Source organism: Mytilus edulis, chromosome 14 (assembly GCF_963676685.1).
Source record: "Mytilus edulis chromosome 14, xbMytEdul2.2, whole genome shotgun sequence".
NCBI lineage: Eukaryota > Metazoa > Mollusca > Bivalvia > Mytilida > Mytilidae > Mytilus > Mytilus edulis.
In genome coordinates this window covers 31,267,049-31,294,947 of record NC_092357.1, presented here as the reverse complement: position 1 = coordinate 31,294,947, position 27,899 = coordinate 31,267,049, and the positions used below count along the sequence as shown (strand labels likewise).

The following is a 27,899-nucleotide window of genomic DNA, read 5'->3' as shown; positions in this document are numbered from 1 at the left end:
GTCTTTTGCAATAAAAACTGTATTTTAAATTTGATTTTTTTCCTTTCTGGCTTTCGGTATATATTTGTTTACCCGCATTTCTTTTCAAATCATTTCTTTTCGTAAAAAGGCAACATTTTCACATGTTTAAAAATCTATGACTGAATCAATTCGATGAAATGATTGTTGATTAATGATTGTAATATCGAAACGTCTTGTAATATGATGTGTGATTTTTTGCTCATAATTGATATATTACCGAGCTAATAACTGAATATTTACTCATTAGATGTCATACAAGTTATCAATAACCTTCAATGACCTGACTGTCATATACCTGCACTCCAAAAAATACTGAATTCAAACATATATTGTATTCGTATACTTACCTGTCGTATTTCTTCTGTTAAAGATGATGCAGCCCATGCATAAACAATGTATTCATAAATTGAGGGAAATTTCTCTTCCGTGGGATGTAAATCTGTCAGTACAAAGAAGCTGAATGCCACCAACATTGCCAGATACGTTAACTATTTGAAATAAACAAGACCATTTGGAAATGACAAAACAATTTTGGTTCAATTTAACGTAAACTAATGATTTGAATATCCGACTTGCAGAACGCAACACGCATTATGGTTCACATATCAGGATCTGCATTCCCTTCCGGGGCGCTGGATAGGACCGTCGAATTTGCGTTGTGGTCGTGTTGCCAGTCTTAATATAATAAAGTGTTTTGTGAACTGTTTTCTTTTGTTTTCGTCTTTTTTGCCATGATATTGCCTATTTTTCTCGACTCATGGTTATTCTTATCCGTTTGGTACATTCTCCCCTATTTCTATATGTTTATCCGAAAATGAAACTACTTAGTATCTGAAGATGTCGTTTAGTTAATTAATTGTCAACTGCATACGGTCATGTTGCCAATGTTTCAGTTATTCCAGTTTTAAATAACAAATAAATCTTAAAAATAGGTCTGCACAGGAATTACATGAAACGTCTAATTAACTGTCCAAATTTCGACTAGATATACCCGTGCGTGCGTATTGCAACATTTCGCACAGATAAACAGACGTCCTTTGTTTGGGATTCCGTCCCAAGATAACACAAATTTGGGGATTATTTTTTTTTTATTAAATTGAGATTATTATGAGAGCTAATGTTGTGATTTCAACCTTTTGCTTATTATCATCCTCCTTAAATCCATTTTTGGTTCGACCTCCGATCACAAAATCAAAACCCTAAAACTGGCAAAGGTGTTTTCTGATCCTTGCCTTTTCTAATATAATTTATAAAATATATTACTTGATTTCTGTTCGAACAGAAAACAATGACACTCGAGGAGAAATTGCAAATCCATACAGTTACTATACCTTTCTGTGGTAGCAATATAGCACTTATCACACCGTGGTTTTATAGTATAACATTTAGCTCGTAAACTTTATTTCAACTTAAGTGATACTTAGATCATAGCACACCAAATGACACTAATATTGAAAATATATAATATTAAAGTAAAGAGTAAAGTATATTAAGGTAACAATATCAACAACATACACTACAAACTGCTCAGAGTCTAAATTGACCAGTTTTTGTGCTCGACCAGTAAAATCGAGCACACATTTTACTCGACTTGTCTCGACATTGTCTCGACTGTACTTAACTGTACTTAAGTGTACTCGACTAAGTCTTGACTTTACTTAATTAGTCTGATTCAGTACTTGATGATCTTTGTGTAGTCTTAAAGGCATTGACCAAGGCTCGACTGGTCTCGACTAGTTTCGACTCAGTCTCAGCCAGTCTCGACCTGTCTCGACTTGTCTTGACCTTCAAATTTAGTTTTGACTGGTGTAAATCAGCCCATCTAACTAAATTAAATATTGATCTTACAAAATTTAAGCTTATTAGGTAGTTGGATTTATTGCTGTGAAATCAAAGAATTTAATTTTACAATATGTAAAAATAAAAATTATTATATAAAAATTCAGATAGGCATCTTTAATTTGTTTTATAACTTTTTCAAATCAACTTGGTTTTTCATCAAACTATGCAGCTATCTTAGATATGTATCAAGCTTACTGAATCCCATTTCATTTAATTTTTTTTTGTATTGCTGTAAAATTTAAGAATTAAAGTAATCTTGGTAAAAAAAAAGCTAGGATTTGCAATTCGGACAAAATAGAGATAGTACACTTTACTTTTTTTTAATAACTTTTTCAAATCAATTTGGATTTTCATCAAACTATGGAGCTATCTCAGGTATATATTAAGCTTACTAAATTCAAGGTCATTTTGTTTTTTGTTGTATAGCTGTCAAATTCAAGCATTAAATTAATCTAGGTCAAAAAGCTAGAATTTGCAGTTCGAACAAAATAGAGATAGTACACTTTATTTTTTTTTATAACTTTTTAAATTCAACTTGGATTTTCATCAAATTTTGAAGTTATCTTAGATATATATCAAGCTTACTGAATCCCATGTCATTTATTGTTTTGTTGTATTGCTGTAAAATTTAAGTATATTTAACATATGTAAGATTACTTTAATTCTTAAATTTTATAGCAATACAACAAAAAACCAAATTAATAGTTAGATGAGCTGATTTACACCAGTCAAAACTAAATTTGAAGGTCAAGATTAGTCGAGACAGGTCGAGACTGGTTGAGACTCAGTCGATACTAGTCGAGACAGGTCGAGACTAGTCAAGACTGGTCGAGACAGGTCGAGCCTTGGTCAACACCATTTCAGACTGCACAAAGATCATCAAGTACTGAATCAGACTAATTATGTAAAGTCGGGACCTAGTCGAGTACACTTAAGTACAGTTAAGTACAGTCGAGACAATGTCGAGAGTAGTCGAGTAAAATGTGTGCTTGATTTTATTGGTCGAGCACAACAACTGGTCAATTCAGACTCTCAGCAGTTTGTAGTGATACCCAGGTGGTTAAAGATCCATTTCTTAACATATGTAACAATTTGTAATAAGATAAAATATAAAACCGTTGAATGATCATTATAGTTTCAATACCAAACAAACAAACTGAATATTGTTTTTATCAAAACAAGTATAAACAATGAACGTCATTCAACTTGGGTATTAAAAGGCCATAAATCAAATTTCAGAGGAACCTGGTATTAGGCAAATAAAGAATGAAGATAACATGGATAAGTCATTCAAACATTAAAACAAACTACATTGCACGTTGGCGGATCCAGGGAGGTTCCAGGGTTTGGATCCCCCTTTTGGTGGCCGATCAATGCATTTGAATCGAGGATATAGTTGGAACACCCCCCTTTTTTGTCCTGGTTTGGGAACCCTCCTTTTTAAAATGGCTTGATCCGCCCCTGTTGCATTATCTATAAATGACATTTCGTTGAAGCTATTTTCTTTTACTTTCTTGTAATTTTTAATTGTCATCTGTCCCTCTTTTGTAGTTATGGATTCAAACCCTTGATTCATTTGTTTTCAAGGTTTTTGTTGATGCATACCTATAATTCTATTTCCATTGAAATGACAAGAAATAATAGAAACGAAAAAGATGGTTGAATACTTACAACAGAAAAAAGGAATTTGATCAAAGGTGCGTTGTAAAAGTAATATATTTTCCTTATCCAGTTAGGCACAGATTGTAAACATGTAGTATTGTTCATCTTTTCTTTTGTGCCCAATCTCTCAGATTGAGTGACTTTTGCTCTCTTGCCGGGTTTTTCTAACTTCAATATGTCCCATTTCAATATAGGGAGAAAAGTAACAGCAAAGGCTATTGCCTATAAAGAAATATAAAGGAAACACGATTGGTTCAGTTCTAATTAACAACAAATTTCATTAGAAGAAACCTATTTAAATTTAATCTCATTATAATTCTCCTTCCTTTTATATTTCAGTTTCAACCAAGGAACTATACTTTTCGCCAAAATAAACGCTTTTTGTTCCTATTATTAATGTTTATTTTTTATGGTGATGTTCTTTATGTCCTTTGTATAACGATGTCAATATTTTCAAACTTGTTAACTAAACGCCTGTCTATATTGACAGTTTATATTTCAATGAACTTAGTCTATGTGTACCTGTAAAATTATCACGTCAGTGATTTCGATATTATAATGTTATTAAAGGGCTGTTTCTGTATTGTCTTTAATATAGATTGTAGGTAAGTTGTATTGGCTCCTATACTCATATTAGAAACACATTCAGCTCTTCTAAGTGTAGAAACTTTTATGTTATGCTCCATGATACTCGTATATAGTTCTTAAGAATCAACAGTTCGGAAGCAACACGTAAAACATGCAATGGATTCTTTAATGATCGATTTATCTGTTTTACCACAGCTTTTAAAAATGTACCTTTAAATTTGATGTATCCCCTTTCATTTGACCTTTCCAAATTTTATTCAGCTTTGTTTGACATGCAGCATGTCCCATAAAGTTCATCAATGAGAACTTTTCAGTTATTTCAAAAATCGTAGTTGAATTATATCTTTTCACTTCTGTCACCAACAGCTGGCGAGCGTGCTTTCTATCATTTAAGTATAACTCTGTCATCACACTGTATGCAAGGTCTTCGTAATGTCTAAAAAATATCATTACGAGATAAAGCATGAATACCATAATAACTGGCATGCTCCAATTGCAGTGTTTATCTGCATATATACATAGCATAAGTCTTAATAATAATTCCCCTATTATAAACGCATCATAAATACCAGGATTAAAATTGCTGTACGCCAGACGTGCTTTTTGTAGACAAAAGATTCGTCAGTGATAACTCAAACTATTTGCCAGTGTTTTAACATGATCAGATCATTTATTTAAAAAGGCTAAATAAGAACACAATCACAAGAATTGTTTTGTTCTGATAGTTATCAAAGGTACCAGGATTATATTCAAGTACGCCAGACAAGCGTTTCGTCTACGCAAGACTCATCAGTGCCGCTCATATCAAAATATTTATAAAGCCAAATAAGTACGAACTTTGTAGCTTTGAGGATCCACAATTCCAAAATGTAATGAAACGTTCTTTTTAAGATGTTTGTGTTCCGATTAAATTTCAATTCAAAAAAGCTTTTGTAACATTATTCTTTAGTGTTTATTCCCCACTAAGTATGTTTTGATTGTTTGCACTAGATCGATACTATTGATGTATGTCATATAAGAAAAAGATAGATGTGGAATGATTGCCGATAAGACATAAATCCACCACAGTTCAAATGAAGTAGAGTTGAGCAATTATAGGCAACCGTACGGCCTTCAGCAATGTTTGAAATGATTTGTTTCATGTTTTTCATGTCGGGGCCTCTTATAGCTGACTAAAAAGGATGGGGTTTTATCATTATTGAAGGCCGTATGGTTGCATATAACATGGTTCTTATTGTACATCCTCTTTTATATATAACGTGTATCGTTTTGAAACGGAAATATGCAAATCTGTGAAACGTCACGTATTGTTGGTTACATGAGACCTATATAAAGTGTTTGATGTAAATTATATTTATAATGAAACAAATGTACAGTTAGTGGCTTACCTAGAACTTTCCCATAAAGCAGTTTGTTCATTCATGAATGCTTCAGCGCTGGCGTTGTCAGCTAGCCTTTTAGCAAGTGAACTTGCAAATAATGCAGAACCTACATGAGTCGTTTAAAAATATACACAATTAGGAGCAGACAAAACTAAATTTAAATTAACGCCACGTCGAGTGTACATATTTTGTTTGTTTTCCGCAATGTTTTTTAGTTAATGCACCATTACCAATTTTATGATAACGAAAGGACATCAGATAGAAGGCCGCAGTTAATGTGTGTCAGTTCGTCAGTAGGGGTTTTACTGTAAATATCAAAAGTTTAGCTTGACGTTCATTTAAAAGTAAACACACGTTTACTCTTCGTGATCACTAATTGGAAAATTAAAAATAAAAATAAACTACATATGTTCATCCTTTTGTAAAAGTTACTGTTGTTTGATTATTTGCATACATTACAATTTACAACAACGGTTCATTATCCATAACATTGAACACGTTGATTCTATTTTTTAGCTAATTCATACATTGTAGTTTACAAATAGATACAATATCTCTTAACAGTAAATTATTTGCAGACATTATTTGAAAATAAAATACAGCAAGTTTGTATGTAGAAATGAGTTAATTCAGTGATACACATTCAGCAGATATGTTTGTCCACAGCTCACATGGCGGAAGTATAAATAAAATGTAAATGGAATAAAACCACTAATTCATGGTCCAATTCTTTTCCTGTTAAATCCTACAAATTCAAGCATTAATGGCTACGTTGTTTTAAGTTTAAAAAAACTGGCAGCCATTTCATGTCTAACGTAAACCTTATCCTGACTTGTGTGTCAAAATACTGTTTACACATTAGAGCGTACTGGTTACTAAAAGTATGATAGCACAAAAACAGGTACTTCTGATCTGAACAACATGGCAAATGTGCCCTCCAACTATAATTTTAAGAATTTTTCTATTATTCAAAATAAGCTTTTTACAGGATTCTACAGTGAGACCAAGTCCCAAAGCTTTCATTTGATACCCCAAATATTTCACCTATTGACAAAGATACAGCTAAGAGTAGGAATGTTTTTGCTTTAAAATATGTACTACTTTCTTGTATGTTCTTTCTTACCTGGCCAAAATTAATGGTTTTATACCTACACGTCGCAGATAATCGCTTGATCATTTTAAAGAAAACAGATAACTACTATTTTAAATTCACTGATCATATGATGTGATGAATCATAGTATCAAGGAAACCATGACGACATGTGCTAAAATGTACCTATTAGAAGGTTTTGACAGACAATGTTTTAAACAAAACTATAAAATGTGCAGTTCTCACGTTAACGCAGAAGTAGACAAGTAAGTTAACGCGCGTTAAGAATTTGTGTCTACTTAACAAAACACAGCCATACAATGTATTATTTCAAAGTCAGAATGACATGTACTGTTTCAATTACGTTTGAGTAAAAGTCATTTGATGTAATAATCTGAAATTAGGTTGTGAAAACCACTGATTTTTTTTATTCTGAAAAAAATTATATCAATTATATTTTAATTTTTATGCGATGAATTTACTTTTTAAAATCATTAGTTTACCGGAATTTTATAATTACCATGATTGTCATATAGTACAAACACTTAATTTCACTTCGAATAATGCCTAATGCCAAACTTGAAACTTTGTTTGCGAGTTTTGGTTCTCAACATCGTATATGAGTTTCAAAAGATTTGAATAAGCTTAACTTAAATTGTAGTGTGGGAATGAAAAATGGAACGAACGGAACGACGGACTTTCAAAGGAACACTTAATGCAATATTGGCCAAGCGGTGATGACATTAAAACACATTTTAACCAGTACAAACACAATTAGACAGTGCTTATTTGTTCCCAACAAAAAGATTATTATACAATGAACGTTTAATATAACACCTTTATGCTAGTTTTTAATTTAGTCTAAAGTCTATAAAATATTTTCTTGGACACCCATTGGGATCTGCATTTATTATTCACTATGACTGTTGAAGACTGATTCGTATCCTTTTAATCACAGTGAAAAACTTACATATATAATCACCGTCTCTCTTCCAAAACAACATGGCCAAATCTCTGCGGTTCATAAGCACTGCCCAGATAAACAGGTGCTTGAAAATATCATCTATACATATCTCATCACCTGCAAAAGATCATCATCATCATCATCATCATCATCATCATCATCATGCAAATTTACAAAAAAAAAAAATATCTCTGCCATGACATTTGACATGTTGACATGTTGCTATTGTATGATAGTTAATAAGGTTAATCACTTTCAAAAAGAGAACGTATCCATAGAAATAAGATTGAAAAACTACGGATTTTCTTAATCATGTTTATGTTCGCAAATAACTAAATTCCCACAATGAAACATTTTTTGAATACACAAGAAAACAATGTTCACATAGCCAGCTAAGAAGTCAGCACTTCTGTGTTGATATTGAATGGAAACGTAGGGCCCTAAATGCACTTCAACTTTGTACCTGTTTTTTTCTCTTTTTTTTATTCGGCCGTCACTAATTAGTGATTAATTTAAAAACGAAACACACTTCAGTTTGAATTTTAAGCCTGATTTCTACGATAAGTTCATAAAAATACTGTTTTAATTTTGTAAACCATATATTTCACAACACAAATGAAAAAGATATTTTACAAAATCTGAAATGTTTGGGAAGAAGGGCTAAACTCAATTTTGAAGTGCAACAAATTGTTATCAATTACAAATGACCAATTGCATAATTGCTGTTAGCAATCACATAGCAACAGTAAAGTTTCGAGCTAGTTTTATGGAACTATCATTTACTATAAATGCAAATTAAAATAGTAATTAACTTAGTATGGATGTTAAAGAAGAGATGAGAAAGATACAAGAGAGCCATTTCCACTCTTAAGTCGAAAATAAACTGACAACGCCATTGCTAATAGTTATCAAAAGTACCATGATTGCTAAAAAAGAACAACGACAAACAATAGTACACAAATAACAACATAGAAGCAACATGAACCCAACCAAAAACTGGGGGTGATCTAAGGTGTACCGGAAGGGTAGGCAGTTAAGTGATATGTTATAAAACTTGAAGGAATTAAAAAAAAAAACACATCGATGACACATTAAAAGCAATCACACAATAATTTCAAATTAAGGAAATACATATTAATGACATTTTACTCTTAATATTTCAACAATACCTTTCTCAAAGGGCTTCATTTCTTCGCTTCCGAGTATCTTACTCACAGCATCATTAATCATGTCCACAATTTTCTTTTGTTTTAGTGTTTTATCCTTAAATATAATTAGTGATAAATATAATCAAGAGCATATCTCCGATATCAGACAGATAGCAGGTACCAGTTTAAGATAGATACAAGTAACTCTGCATTCTATTCTTGCTACAATATCATTGATTGTTTAGTATTTGTACGAAAATAATATGACGACAAATATATCGGGTTTTTTGGGGGGGTTTAGTGTATTATCGATATTCTCTTAACAGTATTGTTCTTTTTAATTGAAAAATGACTGAAATTTTGAAGCAAAATTCTACAAATTGCCTGTTCAGTTTCAGGCAATTTGTAGAAGAAGTTTATCATTGAAAACAGTGGACATAATCACACTATATTGAAAGAAAATAACTTATGGTTCATTAGAATTAATTTATTTTCCTAAAACCAGCTGGAAAGGGTGGTATATCAGATGATGTGTACTTTTTTGTGAAACTACATAAAGTACATACTCACTCGGTATTTCAGATACCAGGAGTATATTTGTGATTATTTTGTCAAAATGACAGAAGGACACATTGTTCTGTCAATAGAACAAAATTTACAATAGAAATTTTAGAAATTCTGGGTTAAAAAAAAGTAAATTAAAATAAAACATAGGAATATATCAGAGAAAAAAAAATATTTTTCAGTCGCAAATATGTCATAGATATAGGAAGATGTGGTGTGAGTGCCAATGAGACAACTCTCCATCCAAATAACAATTTAAAAAAAAGTAAACCATTATAGTTCAATGTATGGCCTTCAACACACAGCCTTGGCTCACACCGAACAACAAGCTATAAAGGGCCCAAAAATTACTAGTGTAAAACCATTCAAACGGGAAAACCAGCGGTCTAATGCTTTTTTTAGACAAGAACAAATTCAATTTGGGAATAATCCATATGGGTTAGTTCTGTAGGGGATTGACCCGAATAAAGGACAGACGCTTGCAATTGCAATGAAGGTATTTTGGATATGGACAGAAAATTCCACCAGCAGAACAGCCATAAATAAAAATAAAGAAAATGAAAAATTCTTAACGTGAAAACATTATTGCATTTTACTAACATATGACAATATTTAATCTCCCCAAATAATGAGAATTTTAATGTTATACACCCACATCTAAACAGATTTCCCTGTGCAATATGGGTTTTGCCATACAAGGCTGTGTTTTGATGTGATGCAAAGATATGGTTGGTTGTGTCGTCGGATACAGTTTTCAATCAAGATAGCCTATTGGAAACTGTGGCTAGGTTTACATTTATTTGTGAAAAAGATTACAATTTTTTTTTTTAAATGTTGAAAATTTACTTTAAAAAGCAATAACTCCATAAGGTGTCAATTGACAGTTGCTTATTGCGAATGTATGATGATTCAAGCTTCTCCATATATGGTTGAAGTACTAAAACCAGATTTTACAGCAAACAATTATGTATTTACAAAAGTTCAGGACAAATATTGTGTAACAGTTCTGTCATCAAATATTTTGAGAAATGATAAATAATTGTCGAGTTTTTTGGAATAATTCAGTAAAATTTGTTCTTGATTTTTTTAACTCTTCTTTTTTCATTCTGTAATAATTATCATAAATAAAACCGTTCTGGTGTTCAAAGCTTTCATTTGTTTATATTTTTGATATTTCTTTCTTTAAAATAATTTCAGGCATTTTGTAAAATGCCTTGCAACTTTTCCAGGTATTTTGTAAAATGCCTAGAAAAATTAGTCATTATGTAAAATGACTGAATCTTGCAGGCATTTTATAGATTGCCTAAAATTTTCAGGCATTTTACAAAATGCCTAAATTTAGAAAATGACTGTAACATATATATATATATATATATATATATATATGAATGTACTGTTATATGCCTTATTATATTTTGTCAAAGCAACTACAGAGACTAAAATTTGCCAGTATTTTCAATTCAATGATAAAGATAATGCAAAACCCTTACCAATTAAAACAAGACAGGTTTTGTTTTGAGTTTCACAGGAGATGTCTATTCTAAAGAAAAAAAGTTCAACGATCTGTAGACAGTCTGATTTTGATAATGCATCCAAACTTAGCTGAAAAAGATCTGACAACACACTGGTCTACATTCTGTTCTGATAATACATTCGTCAGAACTATTTTTTTTTCTGCCTCTAATTAATTTATAGTAAATAGAAAGGAGCCTTGTTAGATGGTTGTAAAATAAGCAGGGATATGTGATCTGTTTTGTATTTTGTCTAGTATGACACTTACGTAATAAACACGAAATCAGATATCTGATGGTGTTGTTGTTTGTAAAACATTAATGTTATCATATTACTATACCTTTAATTCTGGGAAAATATATTTTCCAAGGCAGCCGTCGGTCTGAAAGAGAAAGAAATGGCAATTAAAATGAACATGGTGAAAATATATTGCAAATGCAGTATTCACTTATCAATCGTTGACTGTGGGACCGGTTTAAAAGACTAACTGATGGACCTTTTTATCACATGCAAAATAAAGGCAACAGTAGTATACTGCTGTTCGAAAGTCATAAATCGTTTGAGACAAAACAAATCCGGGTTACAAATTCAAACCGAGGGAAACACATCAACTATGAGAGGAAAACGACGAAACAACAGAGACACTGAATTGAACAAAAAACAAACGACAATACAACACACACAGACAGACACGAACTATAAAATAGCAACTGCCATTTTCCTGACTTGGTACAGGGCATTTAAAAAAAAAAATGTGGGTTTAACCTGGTTTTGTGGCTAGCCAAACCTCGCACTTTTATAGCAATATTAAATATAACACTAAAATGACACAATTACATGACAGGAATACAGTATAAATAAATGCAAGAACATTCCGAACAGAGAAATTCACAAATATAAACAATATAATAGTCCATTTCGAAATGCTTACAACGAAAACGTAAAACAACATAACACAATAATCATCTAATCTACAGAGAGTTTATAATGAAATTGGAATTGATCAGTTTAATAAATATGATTTGATTTTATTTACCGATTTTGAAACACATACCATAAATATATGAATATTTGACACCTGGCCGTGCCATGCCGCACATCTTTTTGAGATATACGCTCTATTCTGATTAGAAATACAAGCATGTATAACATATACGCAAATTCAAACTTACCTCATATAAGCCTTCAAGTGAGTGATCTAAGAAAGTTTTATACAGTTCTTTGTCCAAAATATATTCGAGCACTTGCCTAACCAAGTCAATCCTATCGTCTTTCAATGCATTGGTGAAAAGCTTTGATAATTTGCTCTCTTTTGTGCATAGTTTTTTCTATAAAAATATTATCATATTCATTTTATGATGAACTTTACAATGAAGAATGTACGCTGTTATATAATTTACACGTATATCGAAACAGATGGTTTAAAAAATACAACGTAAAAAAAACCCAAAAACATATACATTAAACAGAACATTATATGGTACAGATCGGTTTGGGTATATCTGTTGCATGGAAAAATAGTTTAAAATAAAGAGAAATGGTTTTCCGTTTAAATAACATAGCTTTCAGCAAATATAATTAACTGTATATACTTCAACAATAAGCAAACTCTATATCGTATAGTCAATTACACAAGGCCTGACATGATTAAACGTGAAACAATTAAAACATTAACATCAAGGGCCTGATGAACGAAAGAACAATAAAAGAAATACATATATAAAAGACAACAACCAACAGCAAACCCTGAGGTACTGACTCTTGGCTCAGGTACATATATAATATGGTGGGGTTAGACATTTTATTTAGCGCTCAACCTTTTCCCTAACCTTGGATATTGATGTAGCAGTAAAGAATATGAACAAAATGCAAAACTCATTTGGAAAAAATAAAGATCCCTCAGATTGCGCAAGCACAAACACAAATAGCATGAATACAAAGGACACAAAGCACCAATATCTGCGCTCTCGTTTCTTCGTTTGTGACTTTTTGACCTTAATGCAAATTATAACTAAATGTTTCTGACGTCAGACACTCAAATCAATGAATGTGTTCGTAGAGAGTAGATGTTTTTGTGTTCTGTTAAATTGTTCCTTTTAAAATTGTTATACGATGATGACAGATGTACCCATATTTTGACTATTTTATTTATTGTGTCTGTTTATTGTAAATATATCGGAAATTGATGAGACTGTCATTAAAGTGGGAGGGTTAGAGCTATAGAACCAGATTTAATCCACCATTTTCTACATTTGAAAATGTCTGTACCAAGTCAGGAATATGACAGTTCTTGTCCATTCGTTTTTGATGCGTTTTGTTATTTGATTTTGCCATGTCATTATGGACTTTCCGAATTGATTTTCCTCTAAGTTCAGTATTTTTGTGATTTTACTTTTTACTTATCAAAACAGTGCGACTCAGAATAATTCTCATTTAAAGAGTTTCAAATTTTCTTCAATCTTCTCTCTTATCTCTTTTTGATGACCTCTTGTAGCAAGGACAATCGCAACTAGACTACACCACTTTTGATTAAGCTCTGTTAAGCTGTATTACTTTTGTAAAATTGTTTTTGATCAAGTATTGTTGTTACAGCACGATTAAGCAACATCACAGTTGAGACTTTGCTAAATCAATACTACTCTATTTTCCAAAGCGCATACTCAGTCTATCTGCAAGTAGTTTACAAAGAAGGAACATGATAGTTGAAACTTTATTTGCGAGGAATGGATAAAAAATCAAATTGTAACAATTCTATGTACCTGTAATTTTTCCAAAACTTTGCTGTTTTCTAACTTAAATATTTTCTTCTCTGCAATGTCAGGTCTATTCCATAAATCAACAAAATGTAATATGTTATCTGTAAGCTTGACTTCATTCTTTTCGTCTAAAAGTGGTCAGTTTAGTATGTTACCATAATACGTTTTGTATTTATTCAATGGCATTAAACATTTGAAAGAGTCTATATTCGCAGGTTAAAAATTTGTGGTTGATTGACAATAAATGAAATGTTTTGTACCGACTTATTTCACTGTTTAAATAGTTTCATAGGAAATTAGCATGTCTTGCTGTTCATGTCCTTATTTTGTGTTCGTGTCTAAACCGAAAATAAAGTAACAATACGGATAATGTCCCGAATTCAATAGTACGCTGTCAAAATTGAGCATAACGATAAAACTCGTAATGGTATAGTTGTAGATAAAGTTATAATAAGAATTGGATGTTTCTTTCTATAATTTTAAGGTTCTTAAAGCATTGAATATGCCCACAGTTTGATTATGAAGTGTATTTTAATCAACGCTTTACTTTCAAATTAGATTACAGAAAATAATAATAGAATTTTTAATAAAAAAATACATGACTGGAATGGCAAATCTGATTCTTATCAAAACTCAGCGTATACAATGTATGGAAGCTCGTTTGTCAATATACTGTCAAAATTGATATGTTATGTTTTTTTCTATTGTGTTGTCTAGCCTTTATTCCAGCCTGTTATTTCATTCCAGTTATTATAGTATGTTATTTAACAGATATATTCTTTTGGTATTTATACATGGAATTTTGCATTACAATTGATGTTCTTGATAATTTTTAACTTATTAGTTTTATACAAAATGGGTGTGTACTTATCTTTTCAAATTGATAAAAGTTGTTTTTGGTGCAGATAAAACAAAAAAAACCTGTAATATGTTAATATATTGAATTTCATATCAGTAAAATGAATGTTTTCTTCCTAAATACTATGTAATATATGGGCATGTATTGCCCTTTTGATAATTGATGTAAACAGTATACATTTGTAAACGTATGCTAATAAGATAATCAAACCTAAGTAAAATACGTCAAATAATATATCCTGAATTGTTCTGTCTAAGGTGTATGTTGTGTCATGTACAGAGTACATATGAATCTGAAAATAATAAATAAAACTTCTAAGGATAAATTTCAGTTTTTCTGCATTTTTGCTATGTTATAAAGCAACATTGCCTCCTTTTAATTACTGCTCGCTTTTTTTTTATTCAATATTTCAATACAATTTATAGCCTCTTCTTTTTTTAATTAACAAAAAAGCAGACAAATAAACCTATATATAAACTCGTCATATATACCAGGCTTATAACTGTATATGCCAGACAAGCGTTTCTTCTACATAAGAATCATCAGTAAAACTCGAATCAAGATACACTAATTTTGTAGTTAAAAAGGTCAAATAAAGTACATGGTTGAAGAGCATAGTGGACCCGAAATTACAAAAACGTTTTGCCCAATAGAGCTAAGGTTATCTATTCCGGGGGTAGAAAATCTCAACATGCTTAAGTATTTTCAAAATTCTAAATTAATACCTACTACCACATACTATCCAAATGCTTAAATCCTATTTTATGTCAGATTAGAGAGTAAGTGATTACTTCTTAAAATTTGAAATGATGATTATCCAAATGTAATAAATATGGTGAAGCTTGCAGAATTTGAATAAGCCAACATTTAAAAGTATGTGTTTTGATTTCCTTTAACATGTGAATATAATTTATACAAATTAAGTCGAGATGAAACATTTTTTAAAAATCTGTTCTTTTGTATTAACCAAAATTAAGTTTTTTAAAGAAATTAAAGAGCAGTTGTAACCTAGGTTTCAATTTTATTCCAAATTGTTATTCATGCACATGCTAATGGAAAAGGTCATGATCTTAGTTATTATCTTTTTCAACAGAATGTCGGCATTCCAATGGGAACAAAGTGTGCCCTTCTTCTTGCTGACTTGTATCTTTATTATTATGAGGCTGACTTCATACAGGAACTTCTTAGGAAGAAAGATAAGAAGTTAGCAATATCCTAGGCCTTTAACTCTAATTTCCGATATATATAATTGAGGTTCTTTCACTAAATAATACAACATTTGGTGACTATGTTGAACGAATCTATTCCATCGAACTAGAGATAAAGGATACAACATATACAGTTAAGTTGGTCTCATATCTTGACTAACATCTAGAATTTGACAATGAGGGTCGGTTGAAAACAAAACTAAACAACAAAAGAGATATCAGCTTTCGAATTGTGAGCTTTCAATTTTTACCAATTGATACGATATTCCCGTGCTTGCATTTCCTGTCAAGATTTTTGTGATAGAGGGTTGCTGCTCACAAGAATGCTATCAAACCATGAGTTCCAAATAGTGAATTTGAAAACATCACTTCGAAAATTTTACGGACGCCATCACGAGTTGGTTGACCGTTATGGAATAACCGTTTCACAAATGATATCGGATACGTTCCTTACTTCGTAACTTCAATCACCTTCCCTTTCATGCATGTGACCTACCGAATTAGACTATTTACTGGATTAGTTTTTACATAAGCAACACGACGGGTGTAACATGTGGAGTAGGAGCTTCTTACCCTTACGGAGCACCTGCGATCAACCCTAGTTTTGGTGGGGTTCGTGTTGTTTATTCTATAGTTTTCTATGTTTTGTCATGTGTACTATTGTTTGTCTGTTTGTCTTTTTCATGGCTTTGTCAGTTTATTTTCGATTTATGAGTTTGACTGTTCCTCTGGTATATTTCGTCCCTCTTTTATGTGTTTTAGTGGACATGCTTGATCAATTTATAATGCCTACCGATTTTGAATTTCCCGCCATTTCATCCTGTAGATCGGTAATTAACATCTCACATTTAGTTTCTATTGTATTCGACTTTTCATCATTCGAACCATAAACCATTTTTGCTGCTTCTATCAATTCAGATTTAAATTCCTCACTATAAACATACAAAAGACATAGTGATGATGGATATATTCTTATGAATCAACATATACATGCATATATAAAGAAAAAAATTGTTTAGTTTGGGATTCATCACATCTTATACCTTCTACAGTCAAAATGTTTCGATCGCGTAACCCGTTTCCATGACAGTGATTTAATAGCACAATAAACGACCAAGCGGTAAGAATCGGTTGCAACTTGCTTGACTCATCAGATTGATATAAAGCTCAAAAATGACCTACAATTTTACGAAAAACAAAGAATACCAAAAAAAGATTACTCGCAGTTAATCCAAGTTACGGAACAAAAGTCCAAGTTCAATTTCTACTTATAAATAAATCACGAACCTGCTGTTATTCATTCCCATTCTTAATCCCTTACATATAAAGTCTGCCGCTTTCCCAGACCCATCTATGACCAAAACAGGAAAACTCCTTTTTAAATTCAGCATAGCGGCTTCGAATGAGTCTTCCTCGCCACCAACAAGCATAACTATCAACGGGATCTCTAAGTGTTCTATTGTAAAAGATATATGACATGTACTTTAACAATTAGTTTACTTCTTCTAATTCAATGCTTAACTGTGATAAGCATATATATGTTTTTCGATTTTGCAAGATGTACATTTGACAGCAGTAGTTGTTACAAAAATAAATTGCCTGATTGATCAGTTTTGGTGTTTAATGTCACTTTCAGCATTATTTGGTATTTCATAATGGAAGAAGACGTGATGCCCGGACGTATTCCCGACCTTTGGCAGAAAAACTATCTTTTTAATTCATGTATGTTAAGATTTAGTGATCAATGTGTGTCATGTTAAAACAGTATTGAATCTTCGTATTAGATATGTTACAGTGTTAAACTGATAGCCTTTTAAAATAGAATTATTTATCGGATCGACAAGTTTACGCAGATTTTCAGATCTAACTGACTGTTTGGTTTTAGTTGGTAGTACTTCGTTTGTATAACAATAATACGTGTGAACAGTTCTAATTGTATTTAATGACTACTTGTTTGTATATGTACAATAACGCCATAAACGCGTTGACGTTACAAAGGTAGCGTTAGTTACAGTGCGTTAAATAATAGCGGCAAATCCTTGACACTGACGACCTCTATAAACAACATCACTGTAAAAGTAAGGATAGGATGTCCTTCTTGTAATAAGTTGTCCAAGGTCAATGTCTACGTATAAATCACTTTACCTATAAGAATTTATTAGAGGTTTTAAACAATTTATGGATAAAAAAATCCCAGACTTTTTTTAAATTTACCAATGATTTATATATTACGATCGTTGAAATCAATAATGTCACTGCAAACACCTGCTAACAAATTGATTGGCATATGTAACATTGATAAACACCATAAACTATTCAAATCGTGTAAATCTTTATTTAATGTATGTAAATACTGCATAAAGCAACGCAAATATGTTATGGACGACGCTAGATTGAATGATTGGTGTTTTTTTATGACGTTACCCACAGTGTTATGTTTAGTAATGCTAACGTTACTCGACGTAGTTTTTAATTATTTCATCCGATTTCTGTACAAAACGCCAAAGCTTTGCACTGTATTTAATACAGCTGGCATTAAGATGCTTAACTTCTTATTTAGAAAAAAAATAGACTGTATACATGACTGGTTATATATTTTTGACAAATAAACTTTCTTTCCTCATAATATTATTGAAAATATATAGTTCAAGTATTTGTCACTGCCCATGCATGTCAATTGTTGCAAAATGCATATATCCTCTATGATGCTCAGGATTCCGTCATCACAAGTATCTAAGGCATGTACATCGTGTGGAAACAGCCAGTATCAAAGCTGTTTAGTACTTTAAAAGTATAAATGTTATCAACCGCCTTTAACTGAAGTTTTCGAACTATAAATAGCGAATAATTTTATGGTATTTTTATCCATACTATCAACATCCCAAATATGTGTCTTTCAAGAAGATTATAATGTGTGTGGATGCGTGAAAATTACTGTTAGTGTATACAACAAACATTCGTTCTAGCAGGCAGATACATGTTTCTAGGTTCCAAAGTCGAAAATCTATTATTAGCTAAAACTTCTACGCCTTTAAGATCAGCACATAGTTTACAACAATATGATTTATTAAGTTAAATGTTCTTAGTGATTTATTACCTTTCCAGAGAAATTATTACAAAATATATCCAAAAATATATATTATTACACAGAACATGTTAAATGCTATATAGCTAATGATAAATTTTCAGTAATGGAAAATAGAATTATATATAAATTACGTTACATTTCATCCGTTCCGTGCAAAAAAAAATGTATTACACTTAATAAAACTTAATATATGAATGTTAAAAGCCTAATAATTTAAAACCAATGATGTACAAGAACCGAAACAATTGAAGAACTGTATTACCAAAACGTACCTACATAAAAATAGTAGCGAAGTTAATTTCAGTTTCTTAATGATTTTAATTTTTTTTAAAAGGACAAATACAAATAAACTTTGTTTCAAATCAGATCAGTACCGACTAAAACTTCGCTATAACTCAGAGAAACATATTTTGTGTAATCGAAGTAGTACAATCATTCAAAGTAATGCTTGATAGTGTTTATCTAAATGTTAATTTTCATGTATTTGTTAGTTTCCATCTGCATTTAAACATGCTAAAGTTAAACGTTAAAGAAAAAAAAACAAAAATGATTTTACACCGTTTTAAACGGTATATAATCATAACTCACAAGATCATCGAACAAAAACATATTAAAATACTAAATTCCCTCATCTTACCTCTTCACTATCAGAACATCAAAATTGAATCGTTCCTATCAAATTGAAGTAGTATACACATAATTATTACTATGTCTCATTTCTTAATTGCAGTTTCACTTTTGAAATGTTTTCTTTACTAAAATGCATGGCATTCTTAAAGTCTCTACTTAAAAAAATATAGTCATGTTCATGAGTTCATTATTTCAGTAATTTTTATATTAAAACATCTACTGTGTTTGCATTCATTTATTGATATCTCTCATTTATTAGAAATTGCAAGTGTCGAAAGCTAACTCAAAACATGTTTCGTTCCCTATTGCTAAATTAGCTCTTGTACGGTGATATTCCTTTGCATCATTTTATGGTGTTTAGAAATCACAACTCGTTCGCAACGCCTGTGTCTGTTGTGACATTTTGGAATTAATTGAAGTCAAACTAAATATTTATTTTATATACATTTGTACATTCTTGGCTCTACAATCTGCCGATACCTATATCTTGGCATTGCACAAGGTCATGGTTTTTCTCTTGACTGTTTATGACGTCTTTACACTAAATCTATTGGATGTTGAATGTTTACTGATTGATATTTTTGTCTTAGATGCATGTTTTTTTATTAGTTGTTATTTGCTTTGAACTAGCTGCCAGTAATTGCAAGTAATTCCAAATCTGTTTGATGTGTCTATTTGTTGTGGGGATATTTACATTTTGTAAGTACAATGCAACGTCCATTCTGTCTTTTTGTCCATTTAATAAGTGACGCCTTTTTCAACTAATCTTTATAGTTTGATTTTATGTCGTACTGTTACACCAACTCTCCCAGGCTAGAAGGGTTGGCACCTTCAAACATCTTCTCGCTATATTCTGTATGTGCCTATCCCAAGTCAGGAGCCTGTAATTCAGTGTTTGTCGTTTGTTGCTAAATTATGCCGTTAGTTTGAATTGCTTTTCATTTGTCATTTTTGGGCCTTTTATTGCTGACTAAGCGGTATAGGTTTTGGTCATTGTTAAAGGCCGTACGGTGACCTATAGTGGTTAATGTCTGTATTACTTGGTATCTTGTGGAGAGTTGTCTCGCTGGAAATCATACCACATCTTATTTTTATATTAAAAAATGGTGCCTTACCTTTAATGCAAACCTCTAGGTTACCTTTGTGGGGTTGAAGTATTATGATTCGATCTTTATTACTGGTTCGTGCCTACAAATTTTGAACTAATGCGTTCATTAATGAGTATAATAAAAGAAAATGATATAAATCCAATGTTTTAGCCAATCTAAAACCAGGTATACTAACACTAAGTTTCATTATGGTGCATACCTTCATGACAAAGCAAATCAATAACACACACAAATAACTTATACACACTATAGTCCTCCTAAAAAGACACTAGTCCATACAATATGTCTTATATCGCCTTAATTTATTCTTTGATCGTTGTAAAACATCGAACAGGGACCATCAATGGTCTGCTACTAACATTAATATATAAAATAGAAAATTAGTTAAAAGGTTTCTTACTGGAAACAGAACCCTGACTGTAAAAAATCCATCAGGTTCAAACAAAAAATTCTCTGAAACCGACATTATAAATATGCATTATTTCCTAGTATAGAACATATTTGTTCATGTTGTTACGTTTGGAGGACGTGTTTTTCAACAAACAATCGGCATTTCCATGGAAACCAACCGTGACCTTTTTACCGACTTGATCCTTTAATCGTATAAGGCTGACTTGTTTGTACATGGACTTCGTAAGAAGAAAGAAAAGAAGATAGATGTATCCTTCAACATCACTTTCCACTATATAGATGATGTTCTCTCAATAACTAACTATAATTTGGTGACAATTTTAAACTAATTTATCCCATCGAACTTCAGATAAAGAATACAACAGATACAGTTAAGTCTGTCTCATATGTTGACTTACATCTTGACATTAGCAATGAGGGTCTGTTGAGAACAAAACTTTACGACAAAAGATGATTTCAGTTTCTATATCGTGAATTTCATTTTCAATTTCAAGTCGCAACATCCCAGCAGCACCCACATACGGAGTTTATATCTCCCAGGTGATACGATATTACAGGGCTTTTATTTATTATCATAGAAGCAATCAATCAAAGAGTTCAGATTAGAACAGTTGTAATCCTCCCTTTGTACATTTTAGGGATACCAGTTTGTTGACCGTTATGGAATATCTGTTTCATAGATGACGAGGAATATTTTTAAATTGTCATTACAATCCCATCCCCTTTTACCCGATTGTGACAAACCAACTAGATTAAACATCAATTTGTATTTACAAGGTCACCCACAGTCTTTTGTTTTCTATGCTGTGAGTGTGTACTTTTTGTGTACTGTTTTTTTGTGTATTGGTCTTTTTTCGTTTTTAGCCATGGCGTTTTCAGTTTATTGTATAATTACGAGTTTGAATGTCCTTTTGTTATCTTTCGCCGCACTGCACTATTAAAATGTTTTTAATATATAAATGAAGATGTGGTATGATTGCCAATGAGACAACTGTCCACAAGAGACCAACATGACAGTATTTGTACTTAATTGAACGAATGCATTTCATTTCACGAATAATTTGACTTTCAAATGGCACAAAATTCAAAACATAGTTCTAACTATCGTTCCATGATGATAATATCTAGATGTTATTTTTTCCCGACATTTGCAGGTACAAAATAGAAAGTGCTAAACATTTGATGAACTATAGAAGATTTAAAGTAAAAATTGGGAAGTGAATTGACTGTTTTCAGTTACGTTGTTCAGGCGGAACTTTGCAACTAGTTATTTCAAACAATGTAACTAGTTGAATAGTTCTGGCTGAACAGAACAACCAGTTAGCAAAACTTAAGTTGTATATACATGTAATAGCTCACATAAAACAAATAAGTTGCATTATCATGCAAATTAAGTATTCATAGTACCCTCAAGACAGGGTAGAATACCCCCTCCTCATTTGGGTACTTTTAAAAATATCAATTTCAGATTTATGTATAACAATACTTATTCAGTTATTTTACTTTGCATCCATTCTTCAAATGGAACTTTGTGCGGACTGGTTGATATGTTCCGTTGGAACTTTTTGTCTAGTTTGTTAGTTTGGTTTTGACTAATTTTCCAAAGAAGAACTTTGTACCTAGTTGATAAGTTGCGGACTTTAACTTTTGTAATCAGTATCTTGGTTACCCTTTGAAAGGTTCAAATATAATATGTTGCGCATTTTTTGCATCAATTCTCTTAATAGAACTTTGTGACTGGTTGATAAGTTCAATTCGTACTTTTGGACTAGTTTGTTAGTTTCGGTTATGATTAATTTGGCAAAAATAAATAAACTTTCTAACTAGTTGATATGTTCCGTTGGAACTTTTAAACCAGGGGAAATACAAAGTAACTAGTTAATAAGTCCCTCTGGAAATATTCGGCTTGCTATTTCTTTCCGCCAGAAAACAAAAGAGCATTTACATAAATACAGGTAATAACTGTTTTCACAATGTTTTAGTCTGTTTTGAAAAAGTTCTAGTATGTTTTAAACACAATATTAGTTTTATAAGCTACTCTAGTGTGTATTGAAAATTATGACTAAATCTTTAGTGTCTTTCAAATGTCCCTTACAATATCATCCTTATGGAAACAACAGGATTGACTTTTGTCTGTGTTTTCTCGAATCACTTCTTCAACAATCTGCCCAATGCAGGTATCTTGTCCTTCAGTAATTATCCAAATATCTGAAAGTAACCAAATAATGATGAATATAATTGTACTGAAATAATTATATAGTAATTTGTACATCAGTTAAGACTATAAGTGTTATATTGAGTAATCCCATATATGTAAATTCGTTCAATATGGCCTTGCGTTTTATTTGTAATATTTACAAAATCAAAGCACTGTTTTTTATAATTCAAACTTAATACAGCACGCCATATTCATTTTTCTAAAATGTATGAACAAAGTTTATTTTTGCTTCTCAAACGAATGAGTGAATCGAATTGAGATTTGAAGTGACATATTATATACAAAGTAAAAGAAAGAAAATGAATTATACAATATACAAAAAATGCTTACATGTTGTATTCATTAATTCAAGCAGACCACTCTTAAGTTGAGTTTTAATCGTCTCATTAGGCAGATACTTTTTAGCCTCTCCTATGATAGACAGAACTGCAACTGGTTTTTCTTTTTCACAATTTCCCAATGACTGTTTGGTTTTCGTAACCTTGAGCAATCGATCACACTGAAAAAAAAAGAAAATTATTTTCTATCGTATATAACTGACTATAATCATGATAATTAATAACAATACACTTTTGTAAAAAAAAAAACACTTTAACTTCACGTTCTATTTTTGGCTAGAAATGACTGTTAGGGTAATGACATGGGCGTATAAATTTGTTTTACGCTTGAATTAGACACTACCCAATGTTACGGTCAAAATCACCAACACTCAACCAATACGATATGTGTGTGTGTCGCATTAAGAGATACTATTTTACTTAGTTCTTGAAAAAACGGTGGACTGATACGGTAATCTATGATATATATTGTTTTCTACGTCAAGATACGTGAATCTATGCTATAAATTGTGGTCTTCTCCAATCATTGGTAATTTATGTTTTAAATTGTGTTCTTCTCGAAGATGCTATCTATTTTTTTAATTATGTTAGGTTTCGAACGAACAACTGTTCGTCCATTATACCATGCTACGATCTCTGCACGTTAAAAGGTACTGCAACAACTATTTGAGGTGTCGTTAAATGGCCTGTTGACAAGGTTAATGTCTGTTCCAATCCAATATGCCATAATTTTTCAATGGCACTTTAAATGTCCAGCCCATTATCCCAGTTGAACCTCTATCGAAAAACCTTCCTATTGCTTTCAATTTTTAGAGCAATAATCTGTTACCATCAGTCATTCACATAAGGGTTTGCATATTTCTAATTGGTCAATGAGTTCAGAATTTGGAAATGTTCAACCAATCAACTTTCATTTTTCCTATTCAGTTTCTTAAATTTGTAAACAGTTATGCTTTCTACATTTGTTTGTGTGCACAACGAACCATTGTTATGGTCCAACATGAGTTTTATGAGTCACAAATCTGATAAGTACACAGAATGAGCAAAAATTGTTTTCAGATTTTAGAATTGAAAATAGACTAATAGGTAAATAAATACATATACCATATAAAAAGAAAAAGAAAGAAAGAAAAAGAAAACAAATAGAGAAAGAAAGATATAGAGAGCAAAGAAAGTTTTACAAAAATGCACTCGACATTTGTTTATCTACTATTCACTATATTCTGGTATAGTATAATCAATATCGTCCATTACTTCTACGGTTGACAGTAACATCTATTTTTGAGACAATGTTTACCGTTATTATGATTTATATGTGCATTGTTGTAGGACACTGCATGGCTAAGTAGATGGTGTAAAAATATTTGTGTTTTGTTTACAGTAGTTTATAGTCTTTAGTATTTTACGTTTATCTTACTTGTTCATAGAAACTGAGTTATTCGTATGTATTACCAGAGGCATACATTCGGTTGGGGCTGCTAACTTTTCATGTTAAGACATTTAAATTCAAACAGCTTTTTATGCCCCACCTTCGCTCTAATCATATCAGATGAACCAATCGCTATTTACAGTCTAGTCATATGCATGGTTTTACCATATTGGTTACATGAATAATTTTGATATTTTGATATTTATAAAATTTGTTTTTGATATAATTTTGTACAAAAAAAGTCATGTGTTCTCTTGTTTGATATTGGCATTTTATACTAAATGCTCATTTTCGACATACAATTGTGTTGGGTTTTATTTAGAGCGAACAAGCTCCTGTATGTCTCTCTGTACATGTATATCGTTGTTGTAACCGTGTTACATTGGCGGGATCAGAAAGATATTTATGAAAAGCATAAATGAATTTATGGTCCCTAAATACTGCCGGAATTGTTGCTATTGTCTTAGCAGGTTTCTTGTTTAGATCGATAGCCGATTAACCAATGAAAAGTCTTCTTTTCGACAACACCTTCATTAAGAGAGACAAAGACATTTAATTTTATAACAAGAAAAAATTTAATTCGTATAATTATTTAGCCTTCTCATCGTATTTTGAACTAGAACATAAAGTGAAAATCTTTTAGAAACATTCAAGAGACTCAATAGATGAATACATTTACATACATTTCATGGAAACTAATTATAATCAATATATATCACAACACTATCAAGTTGTACTTTTAATAGATACTGTTTCTTTATTTGATGCGGTTGGTTCTGTTAAACATCGTCACATAGTTCGTGTCTTTAGAAATGGAATAGTCTGAGAAATGACTTAAAAAAGCTGTGTATATTTCGAACGGTTAACATATTATTACGAATCCGGTGATGTGACTATATATAATCATTTATTTCCGTCGAAAACTTTGATTAATCTATATGTTACCACTCCTATTCGATTGCACATGTCAGATATGATGACGCTCATGTGAAGTTGGTTTGAACAATGATTTGAGTTGACAAGAATAGAAGGTATAATCGACGCCATCTCTAATATGATCAAATATAATACATTAAAAATAAGCTCTTCCATTTTCCACCCGATGACGGCTTGTTTTCGGTACACTTGTTTTATGATGATATATTTTGCCCATAAGCCACAATTTTACTAATAAGATTGGTCTATTGCTTTCATGCATCACATATTGATGAGTCAAAATCATTTGTTTTATATCTAGATACATACGAGTGGACAATTCGATGTGTTCTGCAGACTGTAACCGGATTTTTCCTGAAGTTTGTCCCTAAAACAAGAAAACTATTATCGTAATACCTATGACACGCATGCTTACATGAAGAAAATACAAGCATATGTTCTAAAAATGTTCGAACCAAGTTGAACGAAAAAAAAATTTACATTAAGCAAATAAATACACTGGGGTTGTCAACAATACCACAAAGAACATACCGTATGTCAAGTTCTTAATCTTGGGGATTCTAGAAAAGTTGTGAACAAATTTATAAACAAAAATACCGAACTCCAAGGTAAATTAAAAAGGCCATAAAACTTGACGAAATAAAAAATTAGATTAAACTAATAAACAGAACAAATTCAAAACAACTGGCATATTCCTGACTTTATACAGGCATTTTCAAAGAAAAATAATAGAGTGAGCTAGTTTTATAGATAGCCAAAACTCCGACTAATGACGTTTGTTTGTTGTTCTACTATATTGACAACATTGGGTATGCAATCAAAATGGACATACTAGGTTAATCTAAAAATCATTTTGATCCAGCAGCCCATAATAAAAAAATGCATGTGTAAACAAACATCACTGACAACATGGACAGACAACACAACTGATAAAAAAAAATCAAACAATCACACAAAGAAATCTGACAGAGACGCCAGTAAAACATATATTGTAGTTGATAGTAAATCTAACAAAGAGACCAGAAAAAACCGTTTTTGTTGTTGGTTTTGAAATTAGTTAATAAAATCATTATGCCGTATGGATGTACTTAGGTCAAATTAAAAAATCTATAATTTAAAATTGATACTATTTGTCGGAAGAGCATTAGTTAAGGAACAATATATCAAGCTAAAAATATTGATAGGTATTGGAACTCCTCTTCGGAAAACGTCTGCCTCGGACTTTTACCTTATATTTGCATTGGTATTATTTGGGTCTCAAATTGAAAGAAAATAAACCTAGAACCTACTTGTAATTTGGTAAATGACCTTACATGAGCTATTGAAGTTTTAAATGCAATGAAAAATGGGTGTTATGGGGCGAAATATTTTACTCTGTATTGAAGGAAAAAAAACAAGTAGTCCGAAAATCTGACACAAATCACTAAACCTCACCAAAGTACATCCTTCTTAAGTGAAATATAAAATCAAGGGTTAACAAAATGTAACCAACAGTGCAAAAAAGTCGTACGTCATATCCTCATATCTAAACTGACTTGCAACAAACACGTTTAAAATATTCAATTGTTAGATGCACAAATACCGAGTGACTACCAATGACGTAACAAATACCATCAACAACAATTCAGTTAATTAAACAAACATCAATATTTAATTGAAGATAAGCGTTGGCGGTGTTATTGACCCAGAAGAGTAACGATCACGATGTAGTGTTCGTAGAGATCTTGCTATGTCTACATTTAATACCATAAAGGGAATCAAACAATGTATAGTAAAAATCACATTAAAAAGTATCCAATATAAAAAAAAACCATTGATAAATGGCTTTGTAAAAAAAAAGTGGTAGCTACAATAAAAACATAGGATGTCATATAAACGTTCGAACCATCAGTTCTTTTGACTGAACATAATGATTTGTACTATAGTATTTAATATTAGTGAAAATATCATTAAAAGAATGACTTCGTAAAATAAAAATGTCTTATCTTTAAAAGACAGTGATCTCATATAGACGTTTGCACCATCAGTTCTCTTGACTGAACACGATAATTGATGTGCATATAGAACTAGAGTCCATTGCTCCTAATCCCTATCGTTCTATTAAATTCTCTTATGAAATTATAATTCAACTCACGTATCAGGGT

At 31.4% G+C, this 27,899-nt stretch overlaps 1 protein-coding gene across 1 annotated transcript in view; it reads right to left on the bottom strand.

Moving 5' to 3' along the window:
- Positions 1–27,899, bottom strand: part of LOC139502918 (transient receptor potential cation channel subfamily M member 5-like) — a 41,397-nt gene extending 13,498 nt beyond the window's left edge. The window contains exons 1-17 of the mRNA XM_071292585.1: positions 27,890–27,899; positions 26,065–26,122; positions 23,383–23,551; positions 22,930–23,042; positions 20,430–20,502; positions 16,884–17,052; positions 16,390–16,528; positions 14,599–14,680; positions 13,533–13,657; positions 11,946–12,101; positions 11,114–11,155; positions 8,719–8,812; positions 7,556–7,666; positions 5,502–5,601; positions 4,324–4,549; positions 3,535–3,747; positions 369–509 (exon numbers count right to left, since the gene is read on the bottom strand). Coding sequence (XP_071148686.1) covers positions 369–509; positions 3,535–3,747; positions 4,324–4,549; positions 5,502–5,601; positions 7,556–7,666; positions 8,719–8,812; positions 11,114–11,155; positions 11,946–12,101; positions 13,533–13,657; positions 14,599–14,680; positions 16,390–16,528; positions 16,884–17,052; positions 20,430–20,502; positions 22,930–23,042; positions 23,383–23,395 — 1,797 coding nt within the window. The 5' untranslated portion in view covers positions 23,396–23,551; positions 26,065–26,122; positions 27,890–27,899. The remainder of the gene's footprint in view (positions 1–368; positions 510–3,534; positions 3,748–4,323; positions 4,550–5,501; positions 5,602–7,555; positions 7,667–8,718; positions 8,813–11,113; positions 11,156–11,945; positions 12,102–13,532; positions 13,658–14,598; positions 14,681–16,389; positions 16,529–16,883; positions 17,053–20,429; positions 20,503–22,929; positions 23,043–23,382; positions 23,552–26,064; positions 26,123–27,889) is intronic.